This window comes from Ciconia boyciana, chromosome 8 (genome assembly GCF_034638445.1).
Source record: "Ciconia boyciana chromosome 8, ASM3463844v1, whole genome shotgun sequence".
NCBI classification, from domain to species: domain Eukaryota; kingdom Metazoa; phylum Chordata; class Aves; order Ciconiiformes; family Ciconiidae; genus Ciconia; species Ciconia boyciana.
This window is the reverse complement of record NC_132941.1, coordinates 54,483,173-54,505,524: the sequence shown is the minus strand read 5'-3', so window position 1 is coordinate 54,505,524 and position 22,352 is coordinate 54,483,173. Positions and strand designations below refer to the sequence as shown.

The 22,352-nt window shown below is 40.9% G+C and overlaps 1 protein-coding gene across 2 annotated transcripts in view; it reads left to right on the top strand.

Moving 5' to 3' along the window:
• The window catches only part of SORCS1 (sortilin related VPS10 domain containing receptor 1), a 307,612-nt gene that overhangs the window by 277,203 nt on the left and 8,057 nt on the right, over positions 1-22,352 (top strand). For both annotated transcript variants that reach the window (XM_072869717.1, XM_072869716.1), the window contains exons 19-24: positions 1-187; positions 4,977-5,110; positions 7,045-7,168; positions 8,169-8,281; positions 11,364-11,495; positions 21,908-22,007. In XM_072869717.1, the coding sequence (XP_072725818.1) occupies positions 1-187; positions 4,977-5,110; positions 7,045-7,168; positions 8,169-8,281; positions 11,364-11,495; positions 21,908-22,007 (790 nt within the window). The remainder of the gene's footprint in view (positions 188-4,976; positions 5,111-7,044; positions 7,169-8,168; positions 8,282-11,363; positions 11,496-21,907; positions 22,008-22,352) is intronic.

The following is a 22,352-nucleotide window of genomic DNA, read 5'->3' as shown; positions in this document are numbered from 1 at the left end:
GGAGACCTCCAGAGATCACTCATTCAGGTGGATTTCGGAGATGGCACCGCTGTGTCGTATGCCAATCTCAGCTCGACAGAAGATGGGATCAAGCACATCTACCAGAACGTGGGCATATTCCGAGTGACCGTGCTGGTGGAAAACAGCCTGGGTTCTGACAACGCTGTCCTCTACCTGCATGTAACGTGTATGTATGTTCACATTCATTGTTAGCTTCTGTCGTTCTTTAAAAAATTATTACTTGTCCTTAGAGATGACATTTGGGGCTTTGCAGCTGGGAGCAGAGTGATGGGATATGATGAGTGTTTGTCTGTCCTCCAGCAGAGGACTCCAGACTGAGAGGAGCCATAGGCAATGGTGACATTTCCTTTTAAAACCATGTTCCATCTCTAATTTTTGGTAGTCTAATTTGGGACACCTCAAAGGAGTGTCCAGCCCTTTCTGAAATGCACCTTCATTAGCATGTTTACACTTCCAGAAAAACAAAGACATCCAGGATCTTTCATCACTTTTAAAAGCCTTGACTTTTACTTTGTACATGTGTTTTGCCCTCTAATGAAATACAAACACCTCTGGGATGGAAACCAGTGCATTTCAGTCTTTCTGTTGTCATAGGAACCAAAATCTTGGTGTTAAAGAGTATTACAAGAAAAAATATTATCTTCACATTGCTATTCTGCTGTTCTTTTTAACCTTTTTATACTTCAGCTGTCTCTGATTTACAACTGAAATGTATCTCAAGTCCTTGTATAAAACCAGCAATGTGTTCTTTCATATTTATTCTAGCACATGGTTATGAACCCAAAGGGTCAACCTATTATTGAAATTTTCTAACATCCCTGATGGATTTTGTTTGGGGCCCTCGTTTTCCTTATACAGTGGGGTTGTTTTTGTTGATTATTTATGTTTTCAACTGTGTATGTCTGTGCCAGATTTACTGAAAAAAAAAAAAGGAAATTCCAAAACTTAAAGTTATACTTACAGAAATATCACTTACCCTCTACCAAATTAACTCCACATATTATCTAGATAATTTAGCACATTCCATATACTTTAACTCTAGTTTTGGAGTTACTTCATACAGCATGAAAGGAGCTGCCTCTTTCGGGAAAGAGGGCATCTCTTTAATGGTGCACTGTCATATCAACAGATGGGAGCAGAGGGACGTATAGCTGTTGGAGAGAGGAGGTTAATGAGGGAGGACTAGAGAAGCAGGAGCAAATATCTCCCTGAATGCCTCCCTTCAAAAAGACCTTCAGTTCACAATCATAGTGTACCATTTATGATTCCCTAACCTGATAGATCCCAGTCTGTGGCAAACTTTTATATCACATAATCCTTCAGCACACCACATGTTTGAAAAACTCATAATGCCTTTCAAAAAGAACTGTATTTATAAATTAGCTTATTGTAAAGCTCGGGATTTTGATTTGGGGACTTAGCCTGTATCACTTCTGTGCTGAGGCACTGGTGAATCAAGGTAAATTCTCAGCTTTTAGACAGCTACTGATTATTATTTTTTTTAGTTATTTAAGTATCATCCTAAGTAGGGTAGAGAAAAGGGCCTCTGCTCAGAATAGACATATATACACTTTCGTGTAATTTCTTTGGTTCTGGAGTCATATTCTAATTTGCCTCCCTGCATGTGCTTGGGTAATTATCATGGGAGCTGCTGCAGGCTCTCAATGCAGAAATCCCCCTCCCACTGCTGCTGGTTATGAAAGTCAGCTCAGCAGGAGCCGTCGTCTTTTCTTTTTTTTTTTTTACTTTTGTAAAGGTCATTGGAAACAAATGGAGAAGTGTTTTGGTGGTTGATATTTTGCAGGAGGTTCTGACAGCCTCATGCAAGCAGGGTTTGTAATCGTTCGCTGTTTGACAAGAGATGATTCCATGGGGACCATTGCACCCCCTCAGCCTATCTGCAAAGTAATGAGGCCACGTGAAGCAACAACTGCTTTCTCATGCAACAACCACAAAATGGAAGGAGAAGGCAGGTGTCCAGCCTTCACTCTCACTCATAGTGGCTTTCTGATTTACAGCTGGTTTAATCCATTTTCTTGAGACATTGAAGGCTTAAGAACCATTTTGACTGTTTAAGCAGTACAAGAAATAAACAGTATTCAGATATGTTTGTGTGACTTAGCAGCTGATAGTGTATGTGTCTGTGTTTTGCGTAGGTAATGCCAGCATAGGACTTAAATACTGCGTGATCCTTGCAGCCAGACCCAGATTATACGTGCCTGACCCCTTGGAGAAGTGACAACTCTAAGGGATATATCTCACTTTTCTCTATGTGACAAGAATTAGGGACTTCAAGACAGGTTGCAACCGAGCATGGTGCCACTCAGACTAGCAATGGATTTGCTGAGGACAGAGATGTACAGTAAATCCAGCCCCCTCCATAGCCTAACACCCAGATCCACAAAAGCTTCTAAATCCTATTTAAATGCTTGCATTGCCACTCATCTCTCTGCTGTGTATTCTGCTCGGGGTGTATGAGCTTGGCCTTTGGGGAGTTTTGTAAAAATATCTGTCCTTACAATAGACCAACACACTGTATTGCTAAGATCCACAGAAAAGCAGCATGCAGCCTGAACGTCTGGAGAGTTTTAGGAAGGGCTACTAACAGGGTGACTCCTTGTTACAGGGTTGATTTACATGAGTGTGTGCAGCCAGATCTGGGCCTTTCAACACCCTTCCTTACCAGTGGCTAGCAGCCTTGCTGAGGGGAAAACTGCAGGCACTGAACCACAGTGCTTAGGATCTCAAAGATCAGACCCGGTGCCCTCCTCGTCCTGCTGCAGCCGTGGGGCCAGCACACAGTAGCAGTGCCTTTGCTGCAGTTGTCCAGCGATTGAGAAATGCAGGTTATGGTGAGGCAGCAGCATTTTGGAGTGTATGGAAAGTAAATTGTATATAAACTGCTTCTCCAACCAACAGGCGGTCTCTGAACTGTCCTAACAGGTCAAAAATTTCCCCTGAAAAGTCAGTTATGCATTTGTCTGAATGCTTCAGGATAACATCACCTGCCTAAGTGAACCTTTTGAGAAGCTTCTCCCTTTCTGTTGTCTGGGACTTGTACACAGTTTTTTTCCTGGGGCAGGTGAAGGTCTGTAGTCTCCATGGCCCTGCATGAAGCTCAGAAATGAATTCTCTTGAATTCTTTTCAAGCTTACCTGGGAGAAAGCAGTCTCCTACGAAGCTAAGGGCCTATCCAGAGTGAGCTATCCCCATCTGCTGGCCAGATAATGGTTCAGCATTTCAGCCACTTTGACCCATCAGCTATGTGCACAGAAATACTCATGCAGAATTGGCTTGCTTGAGTCATTCTTTCATGCTCTTTCCTAGCCAGCATATGGTGGGGGTCCAAGGAGGTGCTGGGAACTCTCTGCAGTGCAAGATCATTTGAGATGTATTCAGAGCAGCTGTGCAATCATGTTGGAGTGGATTAGACTTTACATGGGCTTCATTGTCACTGCTGTCACTGCATCTAGTGTTAGGAAATGCATTCCTTTAGTGGGCTGTGCTGACATTGGGCATTTGGCAAATATCCCAAAGGATACCAGAGCTGCAAAATATTTAGCCTGGCAAGCTGCTGTTTTTCAGGTCTCAGGGTCTTTCCGAGAGCAGGTGACATTTTGCAGTCACAGAAATGTGTCTGAGCAGGAGAATGCCATTAAAATCATAAGGGTGAAATTCTGGCTTCTCATGAATTTTCAAGAAGAGCATTGAATGCTGATTATAAAAGGCAAAATGAGCCATGGTCCGGTCTATAGCAGGCTTTGGTTAGTCTGATCATGGATAACTCTTAATTGGGCTGAGTCAGGTTGAGCAGCAGCTGTGTCTACATCCCAGAGAAAGCTGCCTTTCAGTAACAAGTCAGGAACTGTTTATGTTGTCATTGTTTATACAGTCTGAGTTGGGAGAATTTTTCCACGTCTGTCTCTCTCTGCTTATGTGTACTGTATAGGGGTACAGAGTGCTTGCTTCAAATGTGTGGTGTTCCTTTAGGTTGAAAAGCAAGGTCTAAGTGGTGATACATGCATGGGATATGTCCTGAAAAATCCTCTCAGGAAATATGTGAGATCCTCTAGCAGTGTATCTTAACTCCATATGGACAATGCAATCGATCCTCCCAAGCTGTGGTCTCCGCTTCTCATCACTGGGGAGCTTGCAGATGTAGGACATGTAGATGTGGCCTTAATTTGTTTAAGAAACCCATGTTCCTATGTCACCTGGGGTTTCTTTCTTTTTCTTTATCTGTCACTCTCAGGACAATTGTTTTGTTCTCTAAGTAAGTGAACAGTCAGAACACATTTTAAAAAATAATCTATAGGACAAGATGTAACAGCAAAGGCCCATCTGTCTCCAGAAGATGGGAAATGTGTAACCCTGGGCATAATGTCACTTGTCGAATGAATTATGTTCTGTTTGTACTAAAGAAATAAAAGACTTTATTGAGGAAAAGGAGGGAGTATAAGGTAACATTAAAATTAAGGCACTCAGTGACTGGCTGCCTTCAGATAGGGTTTCAGCTGATACAAATAGATACACCACTGCTGAAGTTCACCAACTTATGGTGAACAGCTGATGCAGTTTGCATCAGCAGAGGTGCTTCATGTTCACTGAAGCCATTTGTCCTGCACATTCTTATGTCTTCCCAGTGAAGGCCGTATTTACATAACAGGGCTCTGCCCTATTGTTTAAGTTGTATATAATGTCCCTGAGTATATGACTTTCACGCAGTAGAGAGTCCAAGTTTTTCAGCTCCAGGTACAGGGGTAGCTCCTGTTCTATAAGGAACAGATTCAAGCTGGCCTCTCTAGAAATGGCACCAAGCCAAAACATTAACAGTCATGCCCCACAGTGGTTTGGAGGACTTCTCTCCCCTAAACCAGTGGATATCCCCTCAGTTCCCTTCTCTCCCAGGTTGACATTTCAGACGGAGGACTCACCTGCTGCTTCTGTTTCTGCAGGCCCCTTGGAACATGTTCACTTATCTTTACCATTCGTCACCACAAAGAACAAGGAGGTCAACGCCACGGCAGTACTGTGGCCAAGCCAAGTGGGAACGCTTACTTATGTCTGGTGGTTTGGGAACAACACGGAGGTTTGTATTCCCTATGGACTGAGATCAAAATAATCCTGGAGGAGCTCTCTGACTGAGGAGGGAGGGAGAGAGGGATCTGGGAATGCTTCTAAATAGTCACACACGCAAGAAAATTATAAACCAGTGACCGAGAGACTAATGGTTTAACATACCAACGTTGAAATGTAAGAACTGCTTTGTGTTTGTTGCTGTGACTTAGCTGTAGGGTTTATTGCCATTTCATGCAAATTGCCGATAGCTTTCTCCCTGCATTTACATTCAAGATGGACACAGTGAACCAAAATCCGGAAGAGTTTCTAGTATGTTTTTCCCCATCCTCCTTTCTTCAACAACAATGACAAAAAAACTTGGGGGTCTTGGGGTTTTTTTAGGAAACTGACATTTCAAACTGAAGCTGTTTTTATGTCTGGAACTGACTTTACATAGCCCTAGAGCTTAAACCTCATTTCCCTGGTAACTAACAAGGGAAGAGACTGCAATAGTTCTGTGCCTGCCCTTAAATATGCTGAGCTCAATTCTGAGCCCCCACACTCTATGCTAAACCACATGTGCAAGAAGACCTTATTATCATGTGCTACAAGTGGATAAAATGGTTCCCAACACACCTCCCTGCCTCTGGGCTCTGCTCAGATATGAGAACAGCATGCACGGCATTCTGCTGCCTGTATGCTTGCAGTGTTGGTAAATCTGCACAGGCATTATAACTGTTATTTTACATATCTCTGTGGCTGAAGTACCCAGAGACCCTAATTAGTTTCTGGGGGGAGAGATTCTCATGGATTTTGTAGAGCCAAGAGGGACTTTCAGCCACATGTGGTTATCTTCTGTATAATGCAGGTCAGAAGGTTTCATCAGTACTTTCTGCTTTATTTATCTCTCTGTGATTAAGGCAGAACCTGACTTTTTGCTGTTGTTGTTTTGTGTTAATGATTTCCCTCAGATGATGGAGAATTCACTGCTTCTCTTTCTAACCCTCTCCCCCAACTATTTCCCCACAGCTAATTATCCTGAGCATTAAAGACATGCACTATGTTTGTAGTCTGAATTTATCTAGCTTCGGTTTCAAGCTGTTGGATCTTGTTATGCCTTTGTGTGTAGATTAAAGAACTCTCTGTACTATCAGAAATTGTCTTCCCCTAGAGGTACTTACAGGCTGTGATTGTCACCTTTTAACCTTCCCTCTGATCTCCTAAGCTCATAAGTGATCAGAGTTGGTCTAACTCTGCTCTCATTGAAGTGAGAGTTTTACTACAGACTACAATGGGAACAGAGTTTGACTTAATACTGGGTGCTTTGAAGATCTCAGCCAGAGTTCATTAATAAGCAAAAACAGAAGTTAGGGCAGAGACTGCTGAAAGGGGACACAAGTCATTGATAAACTGGTTGCACAGAGAAGCAAGCTGAGGGGATCTGTGTCCTCTCTAAATACCATCACTTTCTGAAAATGATGTCTCCATGCCTAAGGATAACACGGGAGAAAAACTGAGAAATCTTAATTTGCCTCCTCGTTCTGTCACAACCTCCTTGAGCGACCTTAAACAAATCACTGACAGCTAGATCTGGGAAAGGAGTGTGACACCTGAGCAATGAGTCTTGCAGGCCCTCATATTAGGATCTGGGCCTCTCTGGGGAGTGCAGCGAAGATGGACACTTTAACATGGGATCCAGAACAGTCAGCACGCAAAGTGGGAAGGAAATACTGGGATCTTAAAACTTTGCTCCTTACTCTGAGCTTCAGGAGGACATCTCCATCTGGATCCCTGGGTCCTCTCCAGAAAATAGGCTTCCATGTCACAGGACGCCTTCTATGTCTTAAGTTTCCAAGCTGGAACTGACTCCCCAAACTATCCCAATAGGCTAGAGAGCCAAATTCATTTTTGCTTTTTCTTTCCAGCCAAATTAACTAAATTTATCCTTTCCTGATATATTTGCAGCCACTGATCACATTGGAAGGAAGCATCACATTCACATTTTCTGTGGAAGGGATGAACACCATCACCGTTCAGGTCTCAGCAGGAAACACCATTCTTCAGGATACAAAGACTATTGCTGTGTATGGTGAGCTCTTCCCCCTTCATTTCACATAGCAGTCTCCATAGTCAAGAGCTAGAGAGACAGGTTAGCTGGCAGCAACATGAGGTCTTTATTCCAGGATGCTTTGAGTGAGATTATGAGCTCAGTTGCAGTGTTATCAGTTCAGCATAACATCTCTGAAGGCCACTGACTGACATTAGTCCAGACTGAGATGATTGCAGAACACTGATCTCCTTCCCAGAGCCCTCTGCATCTGCTCTATCACTGTTTGGTCATCCTACATGATTGTCAAAATGCTAGGTTGTTTTGCAGGCTGGTTTTCCCCTTTCTTGGCCAGTAGAGGCCTCTTAACTCATGCAAAAGCTGCTTAGCTTGAAAGGTAAGTCAATGCTATGTGCTGCAGTTCTGTACAGAAATCTGTTACTGATTTGATATTGTACTCAGGCCTCAGAAGCAGTTAGGGCACACAAATATCATATAGCGTAGATGTAGTCTAAGAACCACTGGGAATCCCAGTTTTAGCTGTTTTTACTAAGCACATAGTCTTAGTGACCAGTGTGGGCATCTCTGTTATCAGCAACAGAGATTAAGAAGTATGTTTTCTAAGGCTAGTCCTCTCCCCACCTTTATCCCTGTCTCCTTCTAGTTAAGATTTCATGTGTTTGGGGCATGTCTATGAGAGTACAATCACAGCTTCTTTCACAGGGCTTGCCTGCTTCAGAAGACAAGATAGCATTTCAATTACATTCCCAATACAGCTCCCTTTCCAGTGCTATTATCTGTTGAAGTAAGGACTGATCACCCTTTTCGGTTCTGTGACACTCAAGCTGTGAATCTCCCAGATTCTCCAAATCTCTCAGTGAATCTCTCAGACACACTGCTGGATTCTCTGACAGTTTGTGCATCACCTGCAGACTGATTAAGCAAAACATGAGCTGCAGCAGGTTTCACTACGTTCTGCCCATTCATTTGGCACTAAGGCATTTCACAGTCTTTACTCACCACCATGTCATTGTATCTGCAGAGCAATTTCAGTCCCTGCGGTTATCGTTCTCTCCAAACCTGGATGAATACAATCCAGATATCCCAGAGTGGAGAAGGGACATCAGTAGAGTAGTCCAGAGAGCTCTGGTGGAGGTAAGCAATGTGCATAACCTGCGTTACAATGGTTCCAATTTCTGCTTTGTGCCTACATTAGGACTGGATCAGTTCTCTCTGTTTCTACCAACTATAAAAGAAGGCTAGACTAGTGTTTGAGGCCAGAATCCTAAAATTTAGGCAGGTGAAATTATCCCATCCTCTGACATTCTGGTGCTCAGAGTTAGCCTTCAGTTTATTCTTTTTAATGACAGTGGATTATGTGGTATATTTCTGAGAAAAGGGCATATAGAATATACCTACCTATACCGGTACAAACGTCTTTAGTACTGCATAGCAATTCTTACTTCTTCTACTGCTATTCTTATACAGCAGTGGAAAATAGTGCTATTCTAATGGAATTACAAATACGCTGTAGGAAATTTAGGAGACCCAAAAGAAAACAATTTTTTACTACAGAGAAGAACCCTGCAGTAAGTGCTTTATGTCTTTCACATAGCATTAGGTTCATGGGTCAGGATTGGATGCTATTTTTCCCATCAACACTATGGAGAAGCTCTAAAGTTCCTTTTTTAACTGTGGAACAGAATGTCATACAAATATTCTTGTGTGGCTGAAGATTTGGACTTCAAACTGAGAGGCTAAGAAAAGTTTGAAGAGACAGCTGGGGTTTCTCAGCTCAGCAGAAAAATTGTGAAAGGAACTGTTTGAACCAGGGTTACTACTTTATTTTTTTTTAATAAAGATAGTCAGATTTTGAAAGGTACAAGGCTTGTAGATGTTATTAGCAAGCTTATATTTCAATTGTGGCATCATCTGTGCAAAAAGACTGGAAAGACACCGTGCACTAGTCAGGTGCACACAAACATGTCTGGATTGTTTCTGAGATTTTTTTCTTCAATTTCCTCAAAAGACAGGAGGAGAGAAGGAAAGGAAAAAAAAAAAGAACATTTTTCTGGAGCTTGTTCTTCTGACTTATTTATGTCTGTATCAAGTACTCAAGGATCCATTTATCTTCAGGATGAATTTTTAGAATATAAACAACTCAATAAAACAAAATCAAGCCATAAAAAAGGATTATAAAACTACAGTACCAAGGCTACACTCCAAAAGCAGAGCAGTGAAAACACAAAGAGTCTTTTTGTTGTTTGAGGTAAAAAAAAATTAAAAATTGATAGCTAATTATCCCTCTTTATATAGCTAAATGATTCATCTTAAACAAGCCTTTGTGAGAAGTTCCTGTAAAAATTAAAGATGAAACCAATAGATTTCTACAGCAATTAAGTAAACTGTATAAAAATGAGTTGAATAACTAAATAATTCAATAGGAAATTATAGCTGTGCTATAGAATTTTTATGAACTTTTATTAAAGTATTACATTCTTATTACAGAGTACCCTAGACTTGGATAAAAATTCTGCATAAGAAATTATAGTTCCCTACTAAAATCTGATCTTCTCTCTAAGTAGGCATAATTTCAGATTATCACAAAATATCCTATTTTGTATTATGATCATAATTATTTGCTCACGTCATTGATTTTCTGAGTCCTGTCTCCCGCTTTTGATGAAGAAGACAAGAATGAACTGAGTAGATCAGCCAAAAGCTTCCAGACAAAAAAAATCATTCCCAGCCTCAGAAAATGAAGACTTTCCATTAACTGGTAATACTGTGTCTTTTTCTTGACATCTTAAAACAACCTGTTAGGCAAGCACAAATAATGGCTTCACAGAATACTTGGAAAGAATATATGAAACCTTTTATATTGTTATAGGTTTTTTTCTAAATCCACATTAAAAAAACCAACAGCAACAAAACCACGTGCTTTTCCTTGGTGTGCAGTGGAGGGGAAGGGTTCCCTTTTCATAGTTCCACAGGGTATTCCCTGGGCTGTCAGCAATCACGCATGGGATAGCCACAGAATTAGCTCAGGTAATGGTGATGTGTAATCGGTTTCACTGACTCCTTGTCCTCTGGCCATCATTTCCTTCAATGAGCAGCTGCTCCAAGTCTTTGCTCCTGAACTACAGGGGAGAAGAATTCATGAGTTTTAGGTCCAATTGATGTCTGAGAGGGTTGCAAGTCCTGACTGCAGGGGAATCTCTGTGCTACACCCAGCTGCTGTGGTCTGCCCTTATATCTGAGGGCACTTTTTTTCTTTTAAAACTGACCTACTAAATTCAGCACTTCGAAACTTAAGATTTAAATCAAAACCTTGAGATTTAAATGCATTTGCTGGATAATCCACAACACAAAGAGGTAATGGAGGAAGATTCATCAAACTATGTTTCTTCTTTTGTCTCACAAAACTTCCTGAAGGCCAAACTAGCTCCTTTTCTGGAGAATAACTCCACAATCTGATTGTGTAATGTCATGGTAAAAGCAGCTGAAACTCATGACCAGAGATGACCCTGGTAGTGATGCCTGTGGGTACTTTTTTCTGAATTTTGGCTAATTTGTGCTGAAGGGGGATTTGGATTTAAACTGGTTGCTTAAGATTTTCAGCCAACAAGACAAAAAAATAAAAATTTGCAGATTAATACAATCTTTAACACCTAAAGAAAAAAAAAAATGGTCCTCATTAACTTGTGGAATTGACCCAGGATGTGAACTATAAGAATTTGTTTGGGATTCAAACTTGATTCATCATCTTCTCTCTCCCTGAGTCTCTGCAAGGCTTTTAAGATGTTTTGGCTAATCACACCTCTAGAGTGCAATTCTGCCCACATACCTTGCCCTTTAACATGTAGCTTCTTACCATTGACTAAATGAAGAACCTCAGGGACTAACTTGGGATAGTGAGATAACTTTAAAATAGCTAAATTTAGACAAAGCAAATTGTACCATATGCAACTGTTATTTAGGAGCTCCTTTTAGCATGTCTGATTATCAATGTTGCCTTAGGACCCTGCGTATTTTACTGGAGAACATGGTAAAATAGCTTCGATCAGGAAATTATTAATCTCTGACTTTTTACCTGCAGTGGATTTTAAGATTCTCCCTGTTGTACCAGATATATCCTACATCATTTGTATAAATACTGTGATGCCTTAGCAACGAAGCTGTCAGCATTCAGTGCCATCCCCACTGTTTATCTGTCCATTAATTGTCTATGTATCAGGCAACAGGTATTTCAAGCAAGCATATTCTGGTCGCAGTGCTCCCCGGTCTGCCCACATCTGCCGAACTCTTCATTTTACCATATCAAGATGCCACAGGAGAAAATAAAAGAACAGCAGCAGACCTAGAGCAGGTATTGTGTCCATTACTTGGAGAAGTGTATGCTTATGCATTTGTGTATATATATATGGGATTTCCAAGACAGGTTAGAAGAAATAATTGTGGTACAAATGCATCTGATTCATAGGGTCTAAACAACAACTGTGGTACATGCTACATCCTCTTTGGGGGTTTTTTGGTTGTTGTTTTTTGGTGAATTTTTTTTCCTCCCAAACACTGGAAACAGGCTTTGGAGCTGTATTTAGGAGTGGAGACTCCCATTTGGGTTCCCTCAGTAATGTTAAATTGGCATAAATTTGTATGATGTCATGAGGTGACACCCTCTGAAGTTCTGTTCTACTTCATGGAAGTAGGAAGAAAGCAGGAAGGATTTAGAGGATGATTCCTGCTGACATGAACTGGAGTAGCCTCATAAAGCAAAGCTTATGAGGCTGTCAAGAGTCTAGAAAGCACTGGAGGACAGAGCTGGGTGGTAGACCTGAGCAGATCAGAACTTCATTACTTTAAGGCACAGGGATGGGTTTGGATTGTCTGCCTGCTCTCTTCATGATGCTGGCAGTGAGGTTCAGCCGCTACGGATTGTTTTCTCTGTGCAAGGCTGAAGCAGGTTATAACTGGAGGACTGTATCTCCCTGCAGACCCAAGAGGTCCTGCCCACCAGGGGGGCCTAGCATGATTGTGACTAAAAGATAAAACACTGTGCTGGGCAAAAATCCTGAAATGTCTCTCAGCTTATTACCTCAGATTCCAGGGGCAAAGATAACTAGCCCTGAGTGAAGCACCACTGTACCTCTGCCTTCCCACACAGCATGTCCGTGGCTCAAGCAGACATACCCCATGTTGGTATGGGCTATACGAGCATTGGGGTAGAGGGTGTCATCAGCTCATAAATATCAGCCTCAGTGCTATGGTGAAATCCTCAGCATTACTAGGTGCCTGCTACTCCACTGGATGGCATAAGGGTTTTAGCATTTCTCTTTGGATTTGTCCCTCAGTTTGTGAATGAGTGAAGTCTTCCCATTAGTGCATGTATCAACAGTATCTTCCCCTTCTTGTACTCCTGTTTTCTAATAGCCTTTTCATCTGCCTGACCTGTTATTGGCTGTTGCAATTGCCTCTTGCAGTGGTCTAAAGCCTTGTTAACTTAGCTGTGGGCTTCAAACCACTAGGTCACCCATATTCTTAAGCTTTCCCTTGCTCAGCATCCTTAGCCATCATATTTTTTTGACAAATGACTTTTCTCTGCAATTTTCACCACCCATGTAATAAACAAAAAAGATGGAGATTTACTGCTTTGCAAAATCTTTCCTCCCTTTTCTCCTTCATCCCCCTTCTCCTTTCCTCCATCACAAATTGGCAAGGAAGCCAGTCCATAAACTTTCAAATTTGCATCTGACCCAGCTCCCCTCCGGCACTCAGCAGCTTACTGTATTTTGCCAATTACTCCCTCACTTTGTCCCCTTTTTTTTCCCCCCTGTAAAAATGGAGTGTCGGTAGCTGTGGAGAAAGGAAGCCCTGACAGTGCTCTCATGACCCTTTCTATGGACAAGAAGAAATGTCATTTTCAGTGGGACTCCAGCAACTTCTCTGGCATCCTGCAGGGTCCAAGCGGTAACCTTTGAAGAGAGAGAAACTATTTGCCATTTGAAGCCAGCTGTTTCTTGTGGAGAAGTATTTCCCCTGCTCCCATCAGGATGATCAGAATGTTTTTCTTACTAGTCTGTGGGTACTGCATTCCCCTTCCTAGTTACTCCAGTAGAAAATGGCATTGTTTTCAGTGGGAACTGCCTAAGGAGGGCCCCAAAAGGTGTCTCTGCCCTCAGCTCTGAAGCATATTCTGATCCTGTTCCTGTTTTGTCATCCATTTGGCCTGTAATCCTTCTCTATCCCTTTCCCAAAGCGTTTCAGAGCCCATTCAACAGCTTCTCCCTGTGCCTGAACTCACTGGGATGAGTACTGGGAGCAGATGTTTTTGCTGATGACAGCTTAAGTTGCTTCTTAGGTACTTTATGATGTACCGTGTTCTTTTCTGGTAGAAACAGAATTCTGTTTTGTGTTCATGAGCAAAGCAACAAGCTATTCAAAGGCACGTATGTGAGTTTGTGTGTTTGCAGGTGCACACCCAAAGGAGTTATAGTTCTGGATGATTTTTTTCTAATTTGGAAGAGAAACTTCAACATATACAGGAACAAAATGGAAATAGTTTGCACAAACACTGCGACAGAATAAGGTTTCTTAAGGAAGAACTTAATTATATAGGTTCCTTTTTTCATGGTGTCATGTCACACGTGGAAGCTACTCTCCAAACCTGAGACTTGTGGTGAGCCTGTCCAGAGACACAGCGACTAATAGTTTCTCACCCTGGCAAACTTGCAGTCAGAATAGATCAGATGGAGAGGAGTTACAGAAATTAATGTTTCTATTCTGCAAAAGCCCTTGTTTCAGTACCCAAGGGAGGGAAAACCTAACTCTTTCTCAAAAGCAAATGTTGGTGAAACTGAGTGAAATACCACAGAAGGGCATGAAACCCACCATGCACACTGTAGGCACAGATTTACCAGGAGAATGAAGTGTGCTATAGCCCCCTCCTTCTCTTCCCCTCCTATTAGAGCCTCCTCAAGTCGGCATGTGTACTTGCGGTCATATGACATGGACGTGGTGATACAGCCCTGAACCCACCATATTCACATGCCAGGTACCAGAACAGAGGCAAGGGACACTCTGTGGTGCTGATGTTCTGCTCATCCAACCTGGGTTTGAAAGGGAGAAGCCATGTAAATCATGCAGGTGATGCATGTTAACTTTTGTGAGCTTGAACAAGCAAGGCTAAGGACAGCTGATGGAGTGGGAGGAAGGGAAAAGTGATAGAAAGAGTAGGGGAAGAGGGAATTCAAACTACATCTCCCCACATGAAACTCCTGAAGTTGCTGCAGGCCTTGTCTATCGCAGAGCACCTGTGAGGTTTTTGGGCAACTTGCTTATCCAAGCTGTATTTCGTCACCTGAGCTAGACCATTATTCTGCCATGGGTAACAATGAAGGGTATATGTGGTTTCATGGACTTTCGCATTTACCAGTAAATCTGATACATATCTAATGAACATGGGGGCCTTACTTTCTTGCTGTTTCCCCTTGAGGCAGATTAAGCTGGTCTGTTTTTATCTGGTACATACTCATTTGGCTTTTTAAGCATACCTTTGGGTCTCTGTCCAGCCGCTCTGTGATCTCTAGGTACATAATTCCCATTGACTTCAGAGGTAGCTAGATGTCCACTGTCCCTTGAAAATCTAGCTCTTAGTTTCCCATTTGTCAAAGTCTATAATACTGCTCTGTGCCACTCGTATTTTACAAGTCTAAACACCATGAATTGTTGGGTACAGTAATAGTGGGACTGTGGAAGTCGTACTAGGCCCTGCATCACACTTGACAAATATACATTTCCATGCAGCTTTCCATTAGGGTGGTGCATTTGTGTCTCATGCTCTTGTTGAGACTGTGGTTAGATGGTAGATGTTGTTTTCTCCTTGAGCTGATGTACCACTCTCATTCAAGTGCCCCAAATTACTTTTTTTGTGTACACACAGTACCAATTATTGTCATATCTGTTTGCAGATTACATTTAGAAATGTGAACTCTGCATTCCTGATATTTCCCATGGGACACTAAAGTACCTTTTAAAAAGTTTAACTGCTCTTGACAGCTGAAAAAAACCGCTATGTATGAGGCTGGGGAAGTTTTCTCAATGTGCAGCATGGGACAATTCTGCCTAATACATAAATACAGAATTTTTGAGGACCTCAGATTACTTGATCTACTCCACTTTCTGTAGTCAGTGTAAACTTATTCTTCACAGCTTCACAAAAATCAAAAGGTCTTTTCATCCTGCAGAATCCCAAAACATTTTGCATATTCAAAAAGTCCTGTATTTATGACCAGAATGTTGTGACCGCTTTTTTCTTTTAATTGGGTCACTTGGTTCCCCTGCTTCATTTCACAGTAACTGAGGACAGACTACCAACCTGCTTAAAAATGTAGAAATAATTGGCAGTTGTAAAACGCTGCTGTTTAATTTGCATGTTGTTACTGCAACACCACTAAAATATCCCAAATCTTGCAAAAACAGCCACCCAGAATTGCCATTGGGCACTTGGGCTGGCATGCAGTTGTTACACCATCTTTATGGACAGGCTTGGTGAATGTGATGATTACAGAATTCAGATCTGGTGCTTCAGAAACACCAAATTCTTTCTTTCAGTGAAGGGCAAACCTCTGATTAGTAGCATTTCAAGTAATTATTAAGTAATTTTTAGCACTAATCCAATTCAAAATGAATGCGCAGTAGGAAGATATTCTACTTACAACTCAGTAGAGGGCAGTGATACAAATACACAGATATGATTACTCAATTTATTTCAGTGTATGGCTTTATAGGAAGATTCTGAAGGGTTATCTTTTTATTTATGTGTTTCACAAATTATCTTCTCTCCACATTGTTTGCTAGTGGAGGCTTTTTGTCAAACATAGCAAATGCGTCTCGTGTTAGTCAAATGAGATGTAAGCAGAAGATACACGAGAATTCTGATGTGATGTTTTCATATCAAGTAACAGTTTCCGTGTTTTCATGCATTTCCCTTTAGTTCTCCATTTGCATGTTTTTACCTGGCCTATCCAAAATAACTGTAAAAGCAGAATGTAAAATAGACGTAGGGAGCAACTAGTTAATGACATTTGAGGCCATTAATCTTTTCTCTGAAAGGAGCTATCAGCAATGTAGCAAGCATGATGGAGTCTTTGGCAAATGGCAACACCAGCTGGTTGGTAGCCAACTGTGCTCAACATGTTGCAGCTGTGACCAGTATCTGTATCCAGCCAAAGAGATGGGAAATGACATGGATGACTGAATATCAAATGGGCAGTGATGAACTGAGGAGATTAAATACCTCTGGTGAATTTAACATTATGCAGAGTGGCATTCAGGAAGCTTGTATATGTATATGTCTTAGGATTTGTTCCTTAAAGCAGATTTAGTTTTACTTCTACTTCATTGTAGCTGATGGAGCTTCTATCTTTTTTTATACTTTTTTTTCACTCACCTTCCTAAGCTTTAGTGTTTTAGCATATTTACTTTCACTACTTTTCTTTCCTCTGATGTATTTCAGATGTGCCCGTCACTAAAAAATTTTAACAACAAGATCGTGACAGTGAACACCTTCAAATCTTACAGAAAATGGTATCAATCAGTCCTGGAAATTAAATTCCAGGAAGAGGGGTAGATCATCTAGTGTTTACTAGGAGAGATTTTTTTACCTTTGTATGCAGATGAATTCTTCCACTGGGTGCTTAGGGAAGGTTGGTCCAGTATTTAAGAAGTAAAGGCAGGTGGGGAGAGAATAGAATAATATGAACCAGAAGACCTTGTACCAAGGGCTTTTTTCCTTACACAGCCTTTCTTGATCAGCTGCTTGTGTGCTGTAGAAGAGGCTGTCTATATATCTTGTCTTAATATCTTTGAGTTAACTCCTGCCATGTGACTATCAGCCCTCTCGCCTTCTCGTCTTTTACTCAGTGTACGGAGCAGCCCTTGATTCTCAAGACTCCTTCTGGTCACCTTTGGTCATCTAAAGTGGATCCTGGCTTTTATGTCCAGGTTCTCTCTGTGTTCATATGTGCTGGTCAGTTCTTGTCCCAGAGTAATCACAAGAATGTCCTCCACCTTGTGCTCTCATGGCGTCTCTGGATACTAATGGCAGTTTGAATTTAGCATCTTTCGTTAAAAGATCTCAAGAAATTCCTGCTGGACCCTGTACGTCAGTGATTATACTTTTGTCAGTGCTAAGGGAAGCAAGCTTAAGAGGCCTTATGTGAAGTAACCAAGGTTATGCAGGGCGAGTGGCACAGTTTAAAGTAATCCACATTTGCCCTGGCTCCTGATTCACTTTTGTAATACTGGTTAAAGTTGCTTCCTACCAATCAATGTGCATAATTCTTTCCTTAGTTGTTTATTGATTTACTCAATTGAATAGAAGTGTAGCACTCATTAGTTGAGAGCCTTACACAGTATCTGTAAAATTATCTAGATTCTTAGCTAGTTCATACTGGCACAGTTGAGTCACATTCAATTAGTCTAAACTAATTTACACCAGAGGTTTCAAAATTCAATAAAGGTATGGGAAAATGCCCATCTGAGTGATAATTCTGTTTTGTGGTGCACATGGTTCTTTCACAGTCCTAATTCTGACAAAATGCTAAGAGAAGCTAAATTAATTTTTGTTTTGTTCCATTTTTAAATTGGAATCACTTTTTTTCCTTCACAAATTGTCTGTTATTATTATTCATTATGTGTCCTTTGATGAAAAATGATACATGAAGAATGGTTTCTATTACTGAATTATTTTTGCACATCGTGCTTAATTCTGCAAATGAAGCAGATAAAGTCAATGAGGCTCAGTTAAGGACCAAAACTAATTCTGAAAGCTAATTATTTTCACAAGGGAGACTCTTGAAGACTATAAATTAGGAGGTTGCTATTCTAAGAAGTTTTGTCTTCAGCTGAGTTAGTTGCATCTCTAGGACTGAGAGAGGAACAGGGACAGGCCTAAGGTCCACCTGTTCGCCAGCTGAAGGTCTAGCTGTTCAATTAGAGTTGCATAGCTATTTATGAAACAGGCCAAAGTACTTTGATGTTTCCTTATCTGCTTTTTAAACAAAAATGCCTTCATGGTACCACTGTGAATGCAGAAATAAAGGGAGGCACAAGACCCAAAATGTTTCCCATTGAAACCTTTTCATTACCTCAGTGACTGTGAGATCAGCCATCGTGTGGAGATTTACTTCAAAGACACTTTATTAATGTTGTAAACAAATTATATGAGAGTCAGAATGACTCCTAGGTTAAAGTCTGATAACCTGTGATCCACTGAGCTAGAAATATACTTGATAGAATAAGAAAGGCAAAAGAGACACTTCTCCAATCTCAGAGTGAGTGTCCTGAGTGATCTGCGGTTCACAGATCCCCTTGGGACCATGTTAGGACTAGAAACATCGTCAGGTCCAACTTTGGAGAGCAGTGTGCAATCCCAATGTGAGTTTGGCCCTTTAGCTGTGTGTAACCAGCTTGTTGACCTCAAATAATGAAGTTTATAAACCATTATACACGGTTTCTATTTAAGATAATTTTTAAAGTACAGAAATGCATTTTCCTTCCTCTTTCTATACTGTCTATATGTCTGTTTCGAAGAGAATCTGACTTTCCATGCAAAGAGAAATGAAAATATTGTACCAAGCAAGCAAACATTTTAAAAACATGTCTGAATGCATCTGTTCTTCCCTCAGAAGTGTGTGTCAGGAATCTCCAGAGCTGCCTGAGGAAGGCAGATGTCTGATTCTCACAAGAACTTCTGGCGCTTTTGAAGGTCTCGGGCTGTTACTCATTTTTTGACTTGTTCAGATTCCATAAAGACCCAGGCAAAAAAGCTGCACCCAAAAAGCCACTGGGAAAGCATATAATTAATTGAGCCAAGGAAATATGCTGCATACTCTGAGCAGCATGAACAGTTGCTCCCTGTTTTGATGCTTTGCATATAGTCCTGGAACAGTGATGGCTATTTCAAGCTTCTGCTGAGATACTGGTGGTTTCAGGCAGAAATCATTTTATTCTGAGTTGCGTTTGTACAGGATGTAGTACAATGAGGTCCTCCTTCATGATCAGATAACAATGCAATACAATAATAATAGACTTCAGTTGTGACTGTTTCTCTCTGCCTTTCTTCAGTTTTCTTACTACTTCACTCTTACTGCCTCTCCCCTTCCTATTATTCCTTCTTATCGGCTTGCCAGACAAGAATAATGGTTGAGTTTTCTCTCACACACTCACCTTGCCTGCTGGGAAGCTGCCACGGCATCTCTCAGCTGTAATGCCCCTGCCGGTGCTGTTGTTTTGCCCTCCTCACTCTGCACCACAGGAGTCCTCAGGCAGGCCAGGTGAGATCTCAGTGTTCCTTCATGTCACTGGTGCCAAACAAAGTCTCTGGTTCCTTCTCATGCTGACTTTCTTGAGGTTCTCCTATTCTTCCATTTCTTGCCCAAATCCTTGATGAAACCATTCTCCAATACTAGATAGCAACCTTTGCTAGATGCATTCTCAGTTATACATCACATTTTGGTATAGAAGGCATCATGTATGTTTTTTACCTCTACTGTTTCCCCAACCATTTTGTGCAGCTATCACAATGTGTTGAAGAGGAATGACACAATGTGGTTGGCTCTTTTCTTTAGTTTACTGTCTTGTGGTTGCTTTTTTTCATAGGCTCAGCTGCCCAAGCAGCATTAGAATCTCAGAGCACAAAGGAAGATAATTCCTGCAGGGGTGTGGAGGACTGGATGGTATGGGACATGTTTGGGACTGGAAATGGCCAGGATTATATTTTTCCCATTATTTCCATGAGCCATTAATGTACCTGGTTTACAGCATATCGATCTGCATCTGTTGCTCCAGTTTTAGAGATGAAGCACTCTTTATAGTCGTCAATCTTGGTTATTAATATGCTCAAATTCTTAAAGAGGGATATAATTTGCTTCCCAGGCTTTCTTCATGTACTGCACATCTTTGTGTCACCATCCCTGCTGCTCTGAGCTCAGCAGATGGCTCTTTGTAGGCAGGTGGTATTTTTTCTTGCTATTGGAAGAAATATATTTACTGCTCATTCTGGCACCCATGAAAAAATTGTAAACTTTAAAGAGATATATTAAAAATATAAATAAAATGCCTGTAAGAGTTATTGCCAAATTGATATTGGACCAAAGGCACCTATTCAAGTGATCAGCAGCCAGAAATGAAGTGTACAAGCCAAGAGTATTGAAAGAACCATTAAGAATGTTAAAAAAATAAAAGAGGCAGATAAATCTCATACTGTGATGAATGATAGCCAAGGAACATCTAATCATATCTGGGTAGCATTTACTGAAATAACTCAACCAGACAAAAATGAAGAACATGAAAAAGATGGTGTAAAAATTATTGGAATGTTCTTTTTTTCTGACAATTTTTTATTAATCTTCGAGAATGAACAAGGATTTATTTAAAACAAATTAAATTAAGTGGTGAGCACTGGAATAGTTCCTCTTGATCTTGGTATGGCTATAAAAACAAACATTCTCAGCAACTGCATATTAAGGGTTGTGGGGTGGGGGTGTTTTTTTGCAGTTTCCCAACCACCTCTCCCTAATAAACCAACATGCAGAACAGTGGTTATGTTCAATTGGAAAATTTCTCACTGCTGTAAGAAAATGTGAAATACACGAAACATCCAGTGAATGAACATAAAAAAGACAGAAAAAAACTATCAACACCATGTCTATAGGCTTCCATTCCTTGATTAATCTATACGGATTTTTGCTTTTAATGGCAACATGCCTGCAGCTTCTTGGATATAATCAAGAGTGATATGGAGAAAGTGGCACTGTGCATATTTTGACAAACTGAATTTGAAAAAGGAATGTTTACCAACAGATTGGACCAAAGCTTGGCTTCTTCACTGTACAAATACAGATATCATGGGGTCTTATCTCAGCAAATGCTCATCTTTTCTATTGTGTCCTTTAAGGAGGAATAGCCTGCTTCCTTTCTGCTAGAGCTCTGTTGTTGTCATCAGAGTTCTGGCAAGATAATCTAGTGATCTAAAAGCTCTGTGGAATGTCTCTCCCATGAAAGAGAGACTATAAGAGCATGTTGTCTCTGTGTGTAAACCATAAGAATAGATGGAACATGCATTTTGTTTAAGCCACACTCTGTAGTCAGTAAACACTTTCAGATTTGAGCTGGTTCTGGTACGTACTTAAGAATCAGGGAGCAGCTGGCTTGAAAATCAGAGCTGGATGAAATGAAATTTGGTTTTAGGACTTGAAATTTCAGTGCAAGCTGGGGTAAGGACTTAAACTATTCATTTTGATTCAGGTATATCACTTGTTATGAACATGCTCTAAGATCATAGAGCTGGCTACTCAATGAGCAAGAAGTTATTTGCTATGAGTGAATGTGTGTTAACAATTGAAATACTTCTCTTTGCTTGAGCAGTAAACAGAGTTCACTGATGGCTGGTGCTGCAGACACTTACACACGTGGGTGTAATGTTCCTTTGGGGCTCAATTCCCTTTTGCTGCTGGGCTGATCCTAGAGAGGTGTGACAGGGCAACTTGTTGATATCAGTCATTGCTAACCATATACAGACCACTCTGGACATAGTACTGGCAGAAGTGTTCAGCTGCCACAAACCCTCTCTTTATAAGGTGATAGGAAATTGTGCTCGGAAAGTCTGCTGCCTCTGCAAAATCTTTGCTTTGCATGCAGCTCCATTTCCTGCCCACCTATTAGCAATCTAAACCAATGATCAAGAAATAAATGCATTTCTTATTTTCTCCTTTTTTCCAGATTTCAGAAACACTGATCCAGAAACTGAACCAAAACCTGGTCCATTTTGAGTTGAAGCCAGGGGTTCGAATCCTTGTCCATGCTGCCCATTTAACAGCAGGTCAGTATCCTCTTTCTGTGTACACCCTCTCTGTTGCTCTGTAGCACAGAAAGCAGTATATTCCTTGATAGTAGTAGTGTGCTATCAGCTGTATTTTGAACACTTCTTATTTTTATGTCACAATAACAACTCAGTGTATGGGCAGACATTAAAATGCCTGCTCCACCTCCCCTTTCTTTATCATGCCAAAAAGACATAGTGGCATTTGCATTTACAGCTTATCCTTTTGTTTATTTATGTGCAAGAATTTGCTGTTGTTGGAAATGCAGTATAACTAGCAGTAGAAATGCATACTTCTTGGCTGTGTCTGAAATATTCAACAGCTAAGCAGCACTATGGCATATT